This window comes from Bos indicus x Bos taurus, chromosome 21 (genome assembly GCF_003369695.1).
Source record: "Bos indicus x Bos taurus breed Angus x Brahman F1 hybrid chromosome 21, Bos_hybrid_MaternalHap_v2.0, whole genome shotgun sequence".
NCBI lineage: Eukaryota > Metazoa > Chordata > Mammalia > Artiodactyla > Bovidae > Bos > Bos indicus x Bos taurus.
Genome location: NC_040096.1, coordinates 57,839,381 through 57,857,681, shown reverse-complemented (window position 1 = coordinate 57,857,681; position 18,301 = coordinate 57,839,381). Strand labels below are relative to the sequence as shown.

The 18,301-nt window shown below is 38.4% G+C and overlaps 1 protein-coding gene across 1 annotated transcript in view; it reads left to right on the top strand.

The window, feature by feature from the left end:
- BTBD7 (BTB domain containing 7) overlaps positions 1 to 18,301 on the top strand; it is an 88,157-nt gene that overhangs the window by 29,832 nt on the left and 40,024 nt on the right. Inside the window, exons 2-3 of the mRNA XM_027522072.1 lie at positions 1,265 to 1,452; positions 1,937 to 3,016. Of these exons, the coding sequence (XP_027377873.1) occupies positions 1,371 to 1,452; positions 1,937 to 3,016 (1,162 nt within the window). The 5' untranslated portion in view covers positions 1,265 to 1,370. The remainder of the gene's footprint in view (positions 1 to 1,264; positions 1,453 to 1,936; positions 3,017 to 18,301) is intronic.

The following is an 18,301-nucleotide window of genomic DNA, read 5'->3' as shown; positions in this document are numbered from 1 at the left end:
AGCAGATTTAGTTTCTATTTTATAAAAATTGACAGCATTAAAAATGAATCACAAAAAATTGCCTTTTCTACATTATATATATAATATATATGTTACATATATACATATATATTTCTACATTATATATAATATATATAATGTATATATACAAAAAGTCTAATGTGCTGTGTTCTATGGTAGGTAAATTTCAAATAGGAAATTAAATTTACACGTGAGCATATGATTTGATTGAAGTTACTGCTACTTCTCATAGTATGTAGTTAGCAGAGTTTCCCAGTCTCCTCTTGAACACTGTAGGCAGGTAATTCTATGCTTATTAGATAAATGAACTTCCATATGATTATAGTGGGAAAAGATTGAAGGAAAGCACAGATGTTAAGTGATTTTCTTAAATTTGATTTCCTAAGGTTACACTATGTAGCAGAAATGAAAATAAATGCCAAGAATCTTGACATAGTTCTATTTTCCAGCAGGGTTTTTGTGATATTTGTGTTTAACTCTTAACTGTTAAAAAATTTCATCCTTCATTATGAGGCCATATTAACTGCCTACTGACTGGTTTCCTAACAGTTCCAATAATAGATTTTAAATTGTGTTTTCTCTTAAACCATTATTGCTTTTGGTCAAATAAATTTTATATATCTGGATGGTATAAAGATTTAGAAGTATCCTGTGAACACTCTGCTCTCTTAGAATTTCTTCTTTTTGTGCTTATATCTTCAGCTTGCAGCTCTGAGAGTTAAGGTTCCGTAATGTGGAATTTATCCTATAATTGTTAAAATTATCTGTTACTGGTACTGCCCTATCCTTTCTAAGCCATAATATCAGGTAAAAGAAAGTAGTGTTTCTATTTCAGGACTTTTATGGGGAGGAAAGATGAAAGTTTTTGTTTTTCCTTGTGTCTTCTCACTGTATTTATTATAATTTCCTCAAAATTGTTACAGAACAAGTAGCCTAGAGATAATTTAGTTTGAACTATCTTTCCTTCCCCCTCTTTCAGCAAAATGCCTGAATAAATCTGATATGGTACTTTTTGCTTTCTTAGAATGTATATAATTGGTACATTTTCTGGCACAAAATTGCAGGTAGCACTGATACATAAGTCAAATTTAGCTGTTTAATTACATTTTCTGAAATTTTTACATGTGAATTTGACAGTATATTATTATTGCAAATAAAAGCCAAGTTTTCAATAACTTTCTTTTTTAGCTGTGCAATTTGAGATACATTTGAAACAATAAAATTATTTTTGTTTCATATCAAGAAATGGATGAAAAGAGGCTCCTGGATCCAGGGTTGAAAGTCCGTAAAGGCCTCTGGGATCATACTCTGAAGAACCAGCAGATGGAATGCCTGAGTGACTGAAGAAAATGGGTGCTAATGCATCTAGCTATCCTCATTCATGCTCCCCGAGAGTAGGGGGGAATCCTCAAGCCCAGCAGACTTTCATAGGTAACCAGTTCAGTTTTTCTAACCTCATTTTCTTTTGTGGATATAAATAGGATTGTGTTTTCAGTGGTCTTTTTGGATGAAAAGAGGGTTGAGCTATGGAAAAAGTTAATATATATAATAATTCTGCAGCATCCATGTTTTTTCCTACCAGGTGTAAATCTGGCTTATATGATTCTTATCCTAACCAAGCTGCTGTAGCACAGTTGATCTTTGATTGTTTTCTTATTTCATTTATTGTGCCCATAGAAATTTAGCATTTTTTTACAATGAGTAATCTGCTCTGTTTTTCCCTATTCCTTATTTAATATAAAAATGAGTTACTTGAACTTTTTAACCTTCCTTTATAGAAACAAAAATCAGTTTTACTTGAATGGTTCAGAAATGTCTGTAAAAATTTTAGCACAAAATGTATGTTAAATTGAATGTTGAAAATGACTGCTAAGAAAAAAGAAATAAATTTTCACTTGTTTAATTTCCTTCTTAGGGACATCATCCTATTCTCAGCAAGGCTATGGTTGTGAATCAAAATTATATAGTCTTGACCATGGCCATGAGAAACCACAAGACAAAAAAAAGAGAACCTCTGGCCTTGCCACCCTCAAAAAGAAGTTTATCAAGCGTCGAAAATCTAATCGGTCTGCTGATCACGCCAAGCAGATGCGAGAACTCCTCTCTGGGTGGGATGTTCGAGATGTCAATGCATTAGTGGAGGAATATGAGGGAACTTCAGCCTTAAAGGAGCTTTCTTTACAAGCCAGTGTGGCTAGACCAGAAGCCCGGACATTGCAGAAAGATATGGCCGATCTTTATGAGTACAAGTATTGTACTGATGTAGACTTAATATTTCAAGAAACTTGCTTTCCTGTTCATCGTGCCATTTTGGCGGCAAGATGTCCATTTTTTAAAACACTACTTTCTTCCTCACCTGAATATGGGGCAGAGATCATCATGGACATCAATACAGCTGGTATAGATATGCCCATGTTTTCTGCTTTGCTCCACTACCTTTACACGGGAGAGTTTGGAATGGAGGACTCAAGGTTTCAAAATGTTGATATCCTCGTTCAGCTTAGGGAAGAATTTGGAACACCAAATTCCCTTGATGTAGATATGCGTGGACTCTTTGATTACATGTGCTATTATGATGTCGTCCTTAGTTTTTCTTCAGACTCTGAACTGGTTGAAGCTTTTGGTGGAAATCAGAACTGTTTAGATGAAGAGCTCAAAGCTCACAAGGCTATTATTTCAGCACGGTCCCCATTTTTTCGAAATTTATTACAAAGAAGGATACGGACTGGTGAAGAAATCACAGACCGAACTTTGAGGACTCCCACAAGAATTATATTAGATGAGTCCATTATACCAAAAAAATATGCAAAAGTGATATTACACTGTATGTATACTGACATGGTGGACCTGGCCGTTTTGCACTGTAGCCCCTCTGTGGGGAGTCTCAGTGAAGTTCAGGCTCTCGTCGCAGGGAAGCCAAACATGACCAGGGCAGAAGAAGCCATGGAGCTTTACCACATAGCACTGTTCTTGGAATTTAACATGCTTGCACAAGGTAATGAAATTCTGATTTTTAATTTTAATCTTGATCTCTTGAATTGCACGTTTGTCTTCCAGATTGAAAGCACGACCAGTATGTTCCATGATTTCAGTGTTTGGGATGTGACAGAGTCAGTTTTTTCAAATCTGTAGTTATGACATCTGAGACAGAATGGGGGTTAATGTTAATGTAGCTCTTCATTTGGTATTAACACCAAGCATTCACAACTAATGATTAAGAATAAATGAGGGACTTCCCTGCTGGTCCAGTGGTTAACTCTCTCAGCTCCCAAAGCAGGGGGCCCAGGTTTGATCCCTGGTCAGGGAACTAGATCCCACATGCTGCAACTAAGACCTGGTGCAGCCAAATAAATGAAAAAATATTAAAAAAAAAAAAGAATAAATGAGACTTGAGGCTCTTTCTTCCCTAATGTAAGATGATAGATGTGAGAATATGTAATGACCCAGCTACCGCCCTGTCTGTTCTTGAGCTTTGAGCTAGTCCCGTTTGCCAGATTTCAAGGTTATTCTTGGTCTGAGACTCGTTGGGTAACTTAGATTCTCATATAGATACTCGGTGCCTTATTGATACTTAAATATTTAGAATAAGAATGAAAGTTCATTACAAAAATGAAGATAGTCTCATTTAGATACAGATTTATTTGAATCAAAGAATTGGGCAAGGTTTCTGACTTAAATTTTTAAAATATTCTCTTATCTTTTCAAGTTCAGCTGTGCATCAAGCAATAGCTTATGGAGTATAAAGCACAGTTTTTTCTTAAACTCATGTGCCGCCTTCATTTAATTTTAACTAAAATTAGTAAGTTGGAATGACACATTTTTTGTGTTACAGGCAAATAATTGCACTACAGCTACACTAGAAGAATATATCTTTTAGTGTATATTTGTGGTAAACATTAGAATCATAACATTTCAGAGCTGGAAAGTGACCTTCCGTGGGAGAGAAAGGGAATTTGCTGTCTTCACAGAATGTACTCTTAGCTTTCTATGATCGTATATTAAAAGAAAACAAGCTATATGACATGAAGGTACTTCAGAAATTTAGCTGATGAGTGTTTGCTAAAAGAACACTAGAAGTTGCAAATTAGCAGAGAATTCATGATTTGGGTAAAAGATACATATTTAAATAAGGAAAACTAAGCACATTTTTCTGGAGAGGGCAGTGTCACCCCACTCTCCACTACTCTTGCCTGGAAAATCCCATGGACAGAGGAGCCTGGTAGGCTGCAGTCCATGGGATTGCTAAGAGTCAGACACGACTGAGCGACTTCTCTTTCACTTTTCACTTTCATGCATTGGAGAAGGAAATGGCAACCTACTCCAGTGTTCTTGCCTGGAGAATCCCAGGGACGGGGGAGCCTGGTGGGCTGCCGTCTATGGGGTCGCACAGAGTCAGACATGACTGAAGTGACTTAGCAGCAGCAGCAGCAAGCACATTTTTCTAGTTTGGAAAAAAATCTGTATTGTGTGGGTGAATCAACAAGTCAGTAGAATTTTGGAAAAAATAAAAGCCCCAGTTAAATAACAATGTCAGTAATAAAATGGAAGAGATTATTGGAAGACAATGATAAGCATGAGTGAAAAAAGTTGAGATTTCTATTACATAAAGAATCTTAAAATCTTATTTTACTATTTCCTGTGTAGTAATATTACTAATTTTGTTTTATTGCCAAATCAAAATGTCATTAAAATATTTTCTTGCTAGTTCAAAACAAAAACTATGAGTAATAGACCATTAGATATCAGACTATAGGAAAATGTTATTAAAAATAACCTAGCAGCTTGCCCTACCATTCTTTGACTCTGTAAAACCAAATTTGTCAGAAAATGCCTCTACAGAAAAACAGTTTGCAGCACTACCATAAAGGTGTAATATCACTCTTTTCTCAAAATGGTTTTATTTTTGAAACATTTAATAAGAAACCAAAGTGTATTGTGTATACTTTACTGTTTTTAAAACTGGGAAAGCATCCCTTGGTATAGTTTTTTTTGTTTTGTTGTTAAGTTTTTAACAGAAAGTAAAATGGTGAACTAGCTCTTGGGATCTTGGATAATATTTGATCTAGAGTGGTTTTTTTTTTTATGTTGAGTTAAATTTTTATACGTATAATTTATCAGTAGCTAGAAATTTTATTTTTTGGAGCTCATTTAGGGCTATAAAACAACACTCCTTATAGAACTTTAATTTTGGCTACTTAAAACAAGCAAGCAAATATTCCCTTAAATTTGGATATACATGACTCTGTATTATTCAAATTCAAATTTTTCATTTTTCAAACTACAGAGTTTGAGTTACTTGATGTTTTGCTTTTTGTATACCATGTAGGCATTACCTTTCTCCCATACCCATTAGGCTGTTCATACTAGGGTTTATATATAACCAACCATAACCAACCATATAACCAACCATAACCAACCATATAACCAACCAACCAGCATAGTTTTGCCCCATTCCCACGGGAAGGAGACTAGTCACTTGAAGAGGGATTTTATACCATAAAGCTTAAGATCTCAGGCTCTGAAACCAGACAAACTGGATTTGAATTCTTTACTATCATGTTTTAACTTGTTTAACCTTAAAGTAAGTCATCTCTAAGCCCCTGTTTTCCCATTTGTGAAATAAGAATAGTAACACTATGAGGTAGGATTATGAGGATTAAAGGAAGTAATACATATCAACTGATCTGAACAGTGCCCAGGACATAGTAAGCATTCAATAAATGTTAAATGCTAAATGAAAATCATCACAGCATATATTATTCACTACCACAGTCTCTTCTAAAACTAACTTTTTACGTTTTAAAAAATAATTTTTTATTATATTGACTAAACCCCATATTGAGACTAGTTTGCAAAATTTTTTTTAAGTAACTTGTTTTTAAGATTTTACTGTAATTTTATCCCTAGCAAACTGGTGCATACTATTTATCAGACTGTTGTATCTGGCCATTTGTCACTCAGGTTTCAACTAGAGTTATGCAAGCAGACTAAACCTATAATACTCTGAGGCATCTATTATGTGTAATGAATTAGCGTCTCTCCACTGCATTTAGTGTGGTACTAGTTACATACCATTTTGGAGAGAATTAAGAAAATAGTCCCCAAAATAATTTTCTGTCTTCTTTGATTCAGTTGAAGACTCCTGGTTAAGAAAGCCTGTGAGACTAGACTGGCAGCTTGAGTATAAGATCATATTGTTCTCATCCTTGTATCCCCAGTGCCTGGGGCATAATAGGCACTGAGTAAATGTTTATGAACTAATGACAGTTAACCTTTTTATTCCAAATTAGGTTTGACTTTAAAAATTAAAGCCCAGTTTTAAAAGGAGACAAATTCTATCAAGGGAAGCTAGGACATTGAGACAACATATGCTCTTCAAGGTGGAGAGGTGATTTAATAGTTTTAAGAACATCATAAAAAGAGGCAGTATAGGCAGACAGCCAGAGTAATTTGGCAGGTGGATAAAAGGGAGGATTCTTGGCTTACACTGAGAATGTATTTTATTCAGAGAAGTAGGCAATCACTATTAGGGAGGTGAATTAACAGGTAATGAGGCTTCAGCTTACTCATGTGTGCTATCCTTTATTAAGCTCCCGTGAATACATGGTTTAGCACTTTTCATTCTGCTTAAGTGATCCACCTGTCTGTTCTTGCATTGATGTCGTTTGCAGCTAGGTGGCAAATCCTGACCTGCCTCCTCAATTCCCTTCTAAACACAAGAGTCCTGAGATTTATTTTCAAAGAAAGGAAAATAGATTCCACATCTGGAAATAGCTATAAAGAAGGGTGGGGATAAGGCACAGGATTGAGATGTGGAATTATGTGAAAGCCTACACACTCTACCTTTCCCTGCTCTGGTCCAAACTGGACAGATAGCAGACAATAAACTGGTGCTGCCGAAGTGGTCTATATGAAGAGCATATATAGACCTGCTTTGGGGTTTCATGATGAAATGATGCTCAGGAGTTATACAGTGAAAAAGCCGGTTTGCCTTCCAGATGTCCTACAGGGAAGACAGCAGTCAGCAAGCCTGCTTGTGCAACAGACCTTCCAAATAGCTGTTAAACTGCCTTAGTCTTCCACTGGATGTTTGAGAAAAGCTTGCAGATTGAGACAGAAATAAGAACACATGCTAGAGGAAACAGACAATGAAGGGAGAGAAGAAAACGTCAATAGAATCAAAATATCCTTACATAAAAGAATATTGAACAACGAGACATACATAGGATGCTATAAAAGTGAAAAGAGGAGCTTTTAGAAATGAAAATTGTAGGAGGATTAGAAGGGAAAATTGAAGGAATCTGGAAAGTAGAACAGATTAGCAAAGAGATGGACAACAGTGGAGACAAATAAGAAAACGAGTATTCATCCAGAAACTGTAGCGTCTTAAATAACAGCTGTAGAATATATACTAGAGAAAATGGAAGAGAAGACAGTATCTAAGGAGTAATGTAATAAATATTGCCAAAGCTAAAGGGATTTCTATATTTTAAAAATTTCATCCCTGTCACTAGAAAACACCAGAGAAAAAGAGAAGATTGTAAAATCATTGGGAGGTGAAAGGGTAAGTTCCATACAAGAAATAGGAAACAATGATAGTGAACTTTCCAGTAGCAACAACTGAATGTACCTTTAAAAAGATGATGGAAAATTGTTTTAAACACAAAGCCAAACAGTCAGTCAAATGTCAGGCTAAATAAATGCATTTTCCAGTCATGCCTCAAAAATTTTAACTCCCCTGTACCCCTACTTAGGAAGCAACTAAGGATGTATTCCACTAAATGATGAAGTAAACGAAGAACCAGCAAGTGTTGGACCCAAAAAATGGGGTCTAACACCAGAAAGAAGAAAAGGAAATCCTAGATACTAGCTGTGCATTAGATGTAGTGGATATCTAGTCTAGACTGGACGAGGAGGAGGAGAGTGTCCAAGAAGTAGATATCTCGAAAGAGACCAATTACCTGAATGTTTGAAAATTAAGTGACAAGTGACATTGAAAGAAGTATTACAGATCTTTTGGTACACTTGTGAAAAATTAGCTGTTGCTAATTTATTAAAAGTGAAGCAAGTGAGAAAAGAGGAAATTAATAATTTCCAAGAAAATTTAAAGTTAAATATGGAAGAAAATATAATTCTAGTATACAGTTTGGTTCAGCAGTAAGTAGTATTTAAGTAGTCATTATGATTTGAACACTGAGTGTTGGTTTAATAAAATTTATAAAATTATAATTATAAAGAGATAAATATCAGAAGATAGATACTAAAAAATTGAGCATAGTTGCCTCTGGGAAGCAAGACTGAGTGAAGGAGAGATAAGGGCAGAAGGTTTTGCTTTTAGGGTACACTTTTTATTGCTACTAAGTATAAGACTTTGTAAATTATGAGCCTATATTGCTTTGATTACAAAATTAATTTTTTATAATAAAGATGTGACATCAGTACCCAGAAGAACCAGAGAGATCTGGATTGGCCACGGTCCTGAAGAACTAGGGAATTTATCATACCTGTCAGGGCTGTTAATTAATGAGATCATGCTTATAATTTTGGTCTACATGGAGCCTTTACTTTCCTCTCATTTGGTTATCTTGACAACCTATGAGTATGGCAGGGCTCAGAAATGAATAACTAGCATTTTCCCAGTCTTGTAAGGGATGAAGCTGTGAGCCACACCAGCTCTTCCAACCTGAAGCCCAGGAATCAGCATGGTGAGACAGGGGAGCAGTGTGAAAAACGTCTAAGAATGATAGTGAGAGGCCACTGTGGCCTAGTTGTAGGAGCCAACCAGACTGGTGTAGGAACAACTCAGAGCAATCTCAGCTGTGAGCCTGTTGGGACTGAACTGCTTGGGGGTGGGGGAATTGTGGGCTAGCTGGGTAGGTCACCACTCAGACTGCTTCCGAGCACTTAGCCAGAGAACAGAGGGCTTTGTGCTGAGCAGGCCATTCTTTCCTGGATAGACAAGTATTCCCAGGTCAGTTATTTGACTTTTTCAGCAGCCCCGAGTGAGGAACTCCTTCTTTGCGTTGGGCAGTTCCATACCACGTAGGTCTTGATAGAAGACAGAGCCCCCCTCCCAGTGTTTTCTCAGTCTTCTCTGTGGTCAGGGCTCCCCCACGTGACCTAGACTTTTTGAATCTAGAGCATTGATGGCACAGAGATTTGGGGACTGTAGAGAATTCTTTCTGGAAGCACGGTGGGAACAGCAACACCTAGTGGAAAAGCAGAGGAATCAGTGTCAGTGGCGCCAGTGATGGCGTTCACTGTCCAGGGGCAGTTTTGGCCTGGGTCCCAGGCCACGAGGGGCCCTCGCTGGGCTGTTCTGTGCTGTAGTACTCAACTCGCAGTCTTCCTTTGTTGTTTGTACTCTGAGCCCGCTCTCCAACTTTCCCAGCAACTCTGGGCTCGCAGTATCCTTTCAGATAAATTCCTTTTCTGTTTAAGCCAACTGAAGTTGTTTTCTGTGGTTGCAGCTTAGAAGCCTAGTTCATAACAGTAACTATATTGAAAGACTAGTGTATAAAATTCCAAAATAAATGACTAGATTGGAAGAGCTTCAGATGAAGGACCAGGTGTTTAATCACTGACTTTACACAATGACCTTAGAATACACTGCATAAACAGCTCTGAAAACGTGAGAACAGTGAGAATGTATTATTTATTGATTTGTAATTCTTTTAGTAAATACCGACTCTTTAGGGGAACTATAGATTTTCTCATGAACTTTAACAACCCACAGGCCAGTAGAGCTTCTGTTTCCTTTTCATAAATACTGTTGAATTAGCACCAGCATCTGCATGCGTATTCCAGTCAGGGGTGTCTTACAGTTGTGTGCTCTAAAATACAGATTTGTTTTTTTTATATTGATCAAAAATGTATTTTTCAGTCTTTGGAATATGAAGTTTATTTATAGCTTTAGTTCCAAAATAGCTTCTGAAATGCATTGCCCCTGTTTTTAGTTGTAATGCATGTGATTATACTTTATTGAATTAAAACTCTTAACAGAGAAACAACTGAAAGCAATGACCTAATTTTTTCTCTTAGCAACTTGGTCAGATTCCAGGAGTATGTGACTTGATACAAATACAGAATAACAAAAACTGGCCCCACTCTAATCCATTCCTCCCTCTTTCCATCCTCTCCATTGTCCCCATGTTAACACGCTCCCTTCTGTCTCCATTTGGTTGCTCTGGTAGTTCATTTTGCTTCTCCCTCTAATTGTTTCCTCTTCGGCAGCTTAGTCTGGATATACTTGCTAGAGAACAGTGGAGCTAAGTTAAATACCATCATCAACAGATCAAAGTAGTAAATACAGGTTTCAGTTAAACATGGGATATGGTTGAAGAATTCCTGTTTCAGGAATGGCAGTTCAAATGACTCAAGTTATACATCTTTAATCATAATGAAATTTAGCACTTAACTCAAAATTGTGAATAAGGTTCCAATGTGTAATATTTAAAATATTTAATTCCACATTTTATTTTATAACTCAAACTTGTTCATGCTGCTGCTGCTGCTGCTAAGTCGCTTCAGTCGTGTCCAACTCTGTGCAACCCCATAGAAGGCAGCCTACCAGGCTCCCCCGTCCCTGGGATTCTCCAGGCAAGAACACTGGGTTGCCATTTCCTTCTCCAAAAACTTGTTCATATAAACTCTTCACCTCTGACCCTCTGCGCACACTGTTCTTTGGTTTTATATCTTTGACTTTGTTCCCTAAATGTCTAAATTCTACCCTTGCCTTTAAGACCAAACTCATATTCTACTTCCCGTGTTTTGTCTTAGGCATTGCAGATTAAGTGTTCCTGCTTCTTGCAAACCTCTAAAACACTTCTTTTATCATTCTTTTAGGTTTTTACATCTTCTGACTTGTTTTGAAATTAACCTGTGTAACTTTCCTCTACCAACTTGTACCAACTATATTCTCTAAAGACAAGTTCCAAATCTGAGTCATCTTTGAATCACCCAAAGAACCTAACACAGGCCTTTGCTCTTAATAGACTCTCAGTTATATATTTTGAATTATCTTTAGTACCCATGCAGACTGCATAACTTTTTCTTTTAAAAAAGGGGAGAGTGTAATCAGTGTTTAACCCTAGTTGTAAAAAAGAGAGAACAGTGAGCCTAAATCAAGGAGATAAATATCAAGTATTATTATAAAAATAAATTTATATGTGGTCTAAGTGATGTATACTTCTGTACTGTTAAACTCAGTTTTAAGTTAAATTTCTAATAAAATTGTCTCATCAGCTCTTTACTTTCTTGGTCCATGCTGCTGCTGCTGCTAAGTCGCAGCAGTCGTGTCCAACCCTGTGCGAGCTTTCCAGGGACTGAAGAGCAATCCCAAAGGTCAATGCCAAAGAACATTAGAACTACCATACAACTGTACTTATTTCACATTTAGTTCAGTCAGTGCCTGCTGCTGCTGCTGGTGCTGCTGCTGCGTTGCTTCAGTCATGTCCGACTCTGTGTGACCCCGTAGACGGCAGCCCACCAGGCTCCCCCGTCCCTGGGATTCTCCAGTCAAGAACACTGGAGTGGGTTGCCATTTCCTTCTCCAATGCATAAAAGTGAAAGTGAAGTCGCTCAGTCGAGTCCGACTCTTAGCAACCCCATGGACTGCAGCCCACCAGGCTCCTCCGTCCATGGGATTTTCCAGTCAAGAGTACTGGAGTGGGGTGCCATTGCCTTCTCCGGTCAGTCCCTGGAAAGCCTTTAATCAAATCCCTCTGGCCCTCAGGGCCAAATTCCCTTGGGATTCCCAGTTCCTTTGTCGGATCCCCAGGCTGGGAATCCTGACTTAGGTTCAGAATGTAACCTTCAACAATAGTGTGACAACTTCATTGGTATTATTGTTGTTTAGTCTGTGGGCCACCTACCCAGCGGGTATGGGATTTGATTATATCATGATTACGCCTCTCCTACCATCTCACTGCAGCTTCTTCTTTGTCTTTGGATGTGGGGTATCTTTATTAGTGGGTTCCAGTGTCCTCCTGTGGATGGTTGTTCAACAGCTAGTTGAAATTTTGGTGCTCTCGCAAGAGGAGATGAGCATAGATCCTTCTACCCACCATCTTGAACTGCAAGCATATGCTGCTTAATGTCATTTTTACAGCAGCCCCATGAAGCTTGCAGAATGGGTCTTCCATTTGCCCAGAGAGATTCAGAGGTACATAACAATGCCCAAATTTAATGGTATTAATATTTTATAAATATGAAGTCTGGAGTTAGATCTGTGTTCTCATACTGCCTCTGCCACATACTAACCATGTAAATTCTGTCTAGATTCCTCAGCCTGAGCTCATTTATTCCTCTTCATAGAAGTGCAGGCACCAAACACTGTGCCTGGCTCACAGTTGGGCTTTAACAGATGGTTTTTAAATTTATTTACATTAACTCTTAGTAGACAATTTCTGAAGATAAGCATTGAGTTATTTTCCGTACACATCATTTGACAGCACAGTTTCAAGTTTCCAAAGTCTAAAAAGTTTACCAGATTAATTAAGACTTTTTAAAAAACAATGATACAATTGCAAGAAATATCCAGTGTTAGATGGCAAAACAGAGCCATTAAAAAAAAATGGTACATACAGTGTTCCCTGCGGTGGTGGGCTTTTTAGTGTAAACTCCCATTTTGCTTTGATTCGGTTATAGTCCCTTTTTCTCTTAGAAACACTGAGAAAACGGCCTGAATGGGCCATTTCCTAAAGCCGCAAGTTATTTTTATTTTTCTAACTCTGCCATTGTCAGATTTTGACTACTCCTCTTATGCTTTCTGTTGCCAAGAAGTGCAGAAACGAATGCAGTCTAAGATGCATCTTAGACTGATACATGGAAAACAGGATTGGGAGAGGGTGTTAGTAAGTGAGGAAGGAAAATGACAGAAGGAAGAGCCTCTGTATTCAACAAGTCTCCTGCCTTTTCAAACTCAGTTTTGAGATACAAAGTTGCCATTTCTGCCTTAAAACCAAATATTGCACTTAACTCCTAAAAAATCCAAAGTAGAAGAACTCTGACCAGACACAAGCATTTTGTCCACTTCTGGTTTTGGAAGTGGCTGGAGAAAACTGTTCTAGAAATTCAGATAGATTAGAATATTTAGCTGTTACTGTGTGCAAAACATTGGGCTAAATTCGTGATGTGTAAGACCTCCCTTAAGCTTTACAGTAGCTTGTGTGGTAACTGCTATCATCCTGCTTGTTTTAGAGATGAGGTGAGTAACTTGTTACTTCTCCAAGGCCACATCTACTGATCAAAAAATGGACTGCAAAACAAACATTTACTGAGCACCAACTCTGTATGAAGTAGTGAAGCTTCTATTATATTTTTTTCCTTTTTTGGGGTGGTGGGGATGGAGGATGGGATCTTAGTTCCACAACCAGGGATCAAATCTGTGCCGCCTGCAGTGGAAAGACAGAGTCCTAACCACTGGAGCGCCAGGGAAGTCCCTTTACTTTACACTTTAAGAAACTTTAGACAGTGTGTTCAGTAACACTCATTGAGAAACCGTATTTTCATCTACTACCACTCCTTTCCCCAAATGCATATTGATGACAGACTTTGAACAGTTTTGAGTTTTCTTACAAACCTCTGAATATTTTTGAATGTGTTTGTATATTTCAGTGCATCTCTTGTTCTGTTGTGATATAATAGTACCACACTATACATGTTATCCTGTGTCTTGCTTTTTACATACTTAATAAACTTTGGGGAAATGATGTCAGTAAAGAATAGCTACCCAGGCTTCCCTAGTGCTCAGAGGGTAAAGAATCTGCCTGCAAAGTGGGAGAGCCAGGTTCAGTCCCTGAGTTGGGAAGATGCCCTGGAGAAGGGAATGGCAATCCACTCCAGTACTCTTGCCTGGAGAATTCCATGGAGAGAGGAGCATGGTGGGCTGTCGTCCATGAGGTCGCAAAGATTGAGTGACTAACACTTTATTTTAATAACTATATTTTTGTTTCTAAAAATATAAAGGATGCCCTGATTGGATATTCAGATAATTCAAATAATACAAAAGTTGTTTTAAAAACCCTTTAGACTCACTCCTCAGTGAAAAACACTGTTGACGAATAGTACCTTTTTATAAATATCTCCTCTTAGAGTGTTAATTTATGGACCGGCTAAAATATTCAGTGAATATAAACTGACTAGAAAGTTCTTGCCTCACAACTATTTTTTCTCATATTTAGATGAAGAGGAGTATCAATTTCTATTATAAGTTAACATGAGCTAGCCTCACTAAGTATGTCTCCATGAAGCGGGTAGCTTTGATAAATTACAAGGCTTTGAGCTCTGTTTTTGTTCTCTTCACTAAAACATTTTTATGTTTCATGCTTAGCGTGGACATGTCCATAAGACTTCCAGTAAATGTTTTTACATGTCAAGGCACTTGAAGGTAAAACATCCACACATCTGAAAGTTGTGCCAGAAAACTGAAAACACTGTTTGCACACTTACAAAACTGTCTTTGTTTTTAACCAAGTTCCTCTTCAACCGTAATAGGCCCCTGAAGTGGGTTTGATTTAACACTGTTTTCACTGTCAGAGTTATGTCCTATTAACGTTTGCATTGAAGAACAGTGCTGATACTTCCACGGCAGTCCAGTGGTTACGACTCTGTGATTCCCCTGCATGGCGGTGCTGGTTCTTTCCCTGGTTGGGAAATCAAGATCCCACATGCCACATGGCTCGGCCCCCAAAAAAGACAGTACTGAATTTTGGAACCTGATTCACTAAACTATTTGTAGAAAATAGATGGGCGTCATATTGGTTTTTTAAACCTTGATATCTTTCTGAGCTTATATCTAATGAGCTTGTATCTAATTGTGAAAGGTTCAGAAATGTATGATTAATTGCTTTTTTTATGCCTCATCTCAAATTCTGGATTGATAGTTTTTGTTTGTAAATGTAAGTAAAAGTATTAGGTATCTGAAGTCTTCAGTGGTGTGAACCCCTTCCTAACCTACCTTTTAATTATCAGATTTCTAGAAGTACTAAGTGAAATAGAAGTAGACAGAATGTTGTAAACCTGGTCATCACAATAGGTCTGTAAACCTGAGAGAGTAACAGCTGCCTGAGCTTTCAAAGGTAAAAATGGAACATTGTTGAGGGAGGGAGGAATAGAACCTTGATTCCAGTGGATCTTTCTGTAGAATTAGCACTGTGATTCCTAGACTTACTCATTTAGCAAACACTTAACTGAGCTCTTACTGTATGCCAGACTCTGAGAGTAAGTAATGAATTAGATAGTCTGGTGGTGGGTGCCAGTAGGCAGTTCCGATGTATAAATGCCCCAATAGAGTAAAGCCCTGACCAGTAGGGAGCACATAGGAAGAGAGAAGTCCTAACCTCAATATATGGAGTTAGGGAAGGAGGGACGGTATCTAGAAGAACTGTACAGAGAAGTTGTGACCTGGAGAATGAATAGGAGTTAAGTAAATAAAGATTGGAGATAAAGAGGCCCATATCAAGCAGAAGGAACTTCAGGTGGCAAGGTCTAGAGATAAGGGAGAGCACTTCTGGTTTTGGTGGGGAGGTTGTAGGGGTTGCAGAGATGAGAGAGAGGTATGATGTAGCAAGAAATGAGGCTGTAGCAACCAGCACGGCTAGGTAATAAAGAACTTGGTATACCACGCTGAGACGTTTGGTTTTATCCTGAGCATGTGACCTGATTAAATTTATATTTTCTGAAAGATCTCTTTGGTTGAAGCATGCAGGTGGAAACCATCAGAATTTTTCCAGAAATAGTGTTTTTATTTTAAATGTATACTTTCTTTAAGCAGATAAAATCTGTATAAGATCAGATCAGTCACTCAGTCGGGTCCGACTCTTTGCAACCCCATGAATCGCAGCACGCCAGGCCTCCCTGTCCATCACCAACTCCCGGAGTTCACTCAGACTCACGTCCATCTAGTCAGTGATGCCATCCAGCCATCTCATCCTCTGTCGTCCCCTTCTCCTCCTGCCCCCAATCCCTCCCAGCATCAGAGTCTTTTCCAATGAGTCAACTCTTCGCATGAGGTGGCCAAGGTACTGGAGTTTCAGCTTTAGCATCATTCCTTCCAAAGAAATCCCAGGGCTGATCTCCTTCAGAATGGACTGGTTGGATCTCCTTGCAGTCCATGGGACTCTTCAAGAGTCTTCTCCAACACCACAGTTCAAAAGCATCAATTCTTCGGCACTCAGCCTTCTTCACAGTCCAACTCTCACATCCATACATGACCACTGGAAAAACCATAGCCTTGACTAGCCGGACCTTTGATGACAAAGTAATGTCTCTGCTTTTGAATATGCTATCTAGGTTGGTCATAACTTTCCTTCCAAGGAGTAAGCGTCTTTTAATTTCTTGGCTGCAGTCACCATCTGCAGTGATTTTGGAGCCCAGAAAAATAAAGTCTGACACTGTTTCCACTGTTTCCCCATCCATTTCCCATGAAGTGATGGGACTGGATGCCATGATCTTTGTTTTCTGAATGCTGAGCTTTAAGCCAACTTTTTCGCTCTCCACTTTCACTTTCATCAAGAGGCTTTTGAGTTCCTCTTCACTTTCTGCCATAAGGGTGGTGTCATCTGCATATCTGAGGTTATTGATATTTCTCCCAGCAATCTTGATTCCAGCTTGTGTTTCTTCCAGTCCAGCGTTTCTCATGATGTACTCTGCATGTAAGTTAAATAAACAGGGTGACAATATACAGCCTTGACGAACTCCTTTTCCTATTTGGAACCAGTCTGTTGTTCCATGTCCAGTTCTAAGTGTTGCTTCCTGACCTGCATACAAATTTCTCAAGAGGCAGATCAGGTGTTCTGGTATTCCCATTTCTTTCAGAATTTTCTACAGTTTATTGTGATCCACACAGTCAAAGGCTTTGGCATAGTCAATAAAGCAGAAATAGATGCTTTTCTGGAACTCTCTTGCTTTTTCCATGATCCAGCGGATGTTGGCAATTTGATCTCTGGTTCCTCTGCCTTTTCTAAAACCAGCTTGAACATCAGGAAGTTCATGGTTCACATATTGTTGAAGCCTGGCTTGGAGAATTTTGAGCATGACTTTACTAGCGTGTGAGATGAGTGCAATTGTGCAGTAGTTTGAGCATTCTTTGGCATTGCCTTTCTTTGGGATTGGAATGAAAACTGCCCTTTTCCAGTCCTGTGGCCACTGCTGAGTTTTCCAAATTTACTGGCATATTGAGTGCAACACTTTCACAGCATCATCTTTCAGGATTTGGAATAGCTCAACTGGAATTCCATCACCTCCACTAGCTTTGTTCGTAGTGATGCTTTCTAAGGCCCACTTGACTTCACATTCCAGGATGTCTGGCTCTAGGTCAGTGATCACACCATCGTGATTATCTGGGTCGTGAAGATCTTTTTTGTACAGTTCTTCTATGTATTCTTGCCATCTCTTCTTAATATCTTCTGCTTCTGTTAGGTCCATACCATTTCTGTCCTTTATCTAGCTCATCTTTGCATGAAATGTTCCTTTGGTATCTCTGATTTTCTTGAAGAGATCCCTAGTCTTTCCCATTCTGTTGTTTTCCTCTATTTCTTTGCATTGATCACTGAGGAAGGCTTTCTTATCTCTTCTTGCTATTCTTTGGAACTCTGCATTCAGATGTTTATATCTTTCCTTTTCTCCTTCGCTTTTCACTTCTCTTCTTTTCACAGCTATTTCTAAGGCCTCCCCAGACAGCCATTTTGCTTTTTTGCATTTCTTTTCCATGGGGATGGTCTTGATCCCTGTCTCCTGTACAATGCCACGAACCTCCTTCCATAGTTCATCAGGCACTCTATCTATCAGATCTAGGCCCTTAAATCTATTTCTCACTTCCACTGTATAATCATAAGGGATTTGATTTAGGCCATACCTGAATGGTCTAGTGATTTTCCCTACTTTCTTTAATTTACGTCTGAATTTGGCAATAAGGAGTTCATGATCTGAGCCACAGTCAGCTCCTGGTCTTGTTTTTGCTGACTGTATAGAGCTTCTCCATCTTTGGCTGCAAAGAATATAATCAATCTGATTTCGGTGTTGACCATCTGGTGATGTCCATGTATAGAGTCTTCTCTTGTGTTGTCGGAAGAGGGTGTTTGCTATGACCAGTGCATTTTCTTGGCAAAACTCTATTAGTCTTTGCCCTGCTTCATTCCGTATTCCAAGGCCAAATTTGCCTGTTACTCCAGGTGTTTCTTGACTTCCTACTTTTGCATTCTAGACCCCTATAATGAAAAGGACATCTTTTTTGGGTATTAGTTCTAAAAGGTCTTGTAGGTCTTCATAGAACCATTCA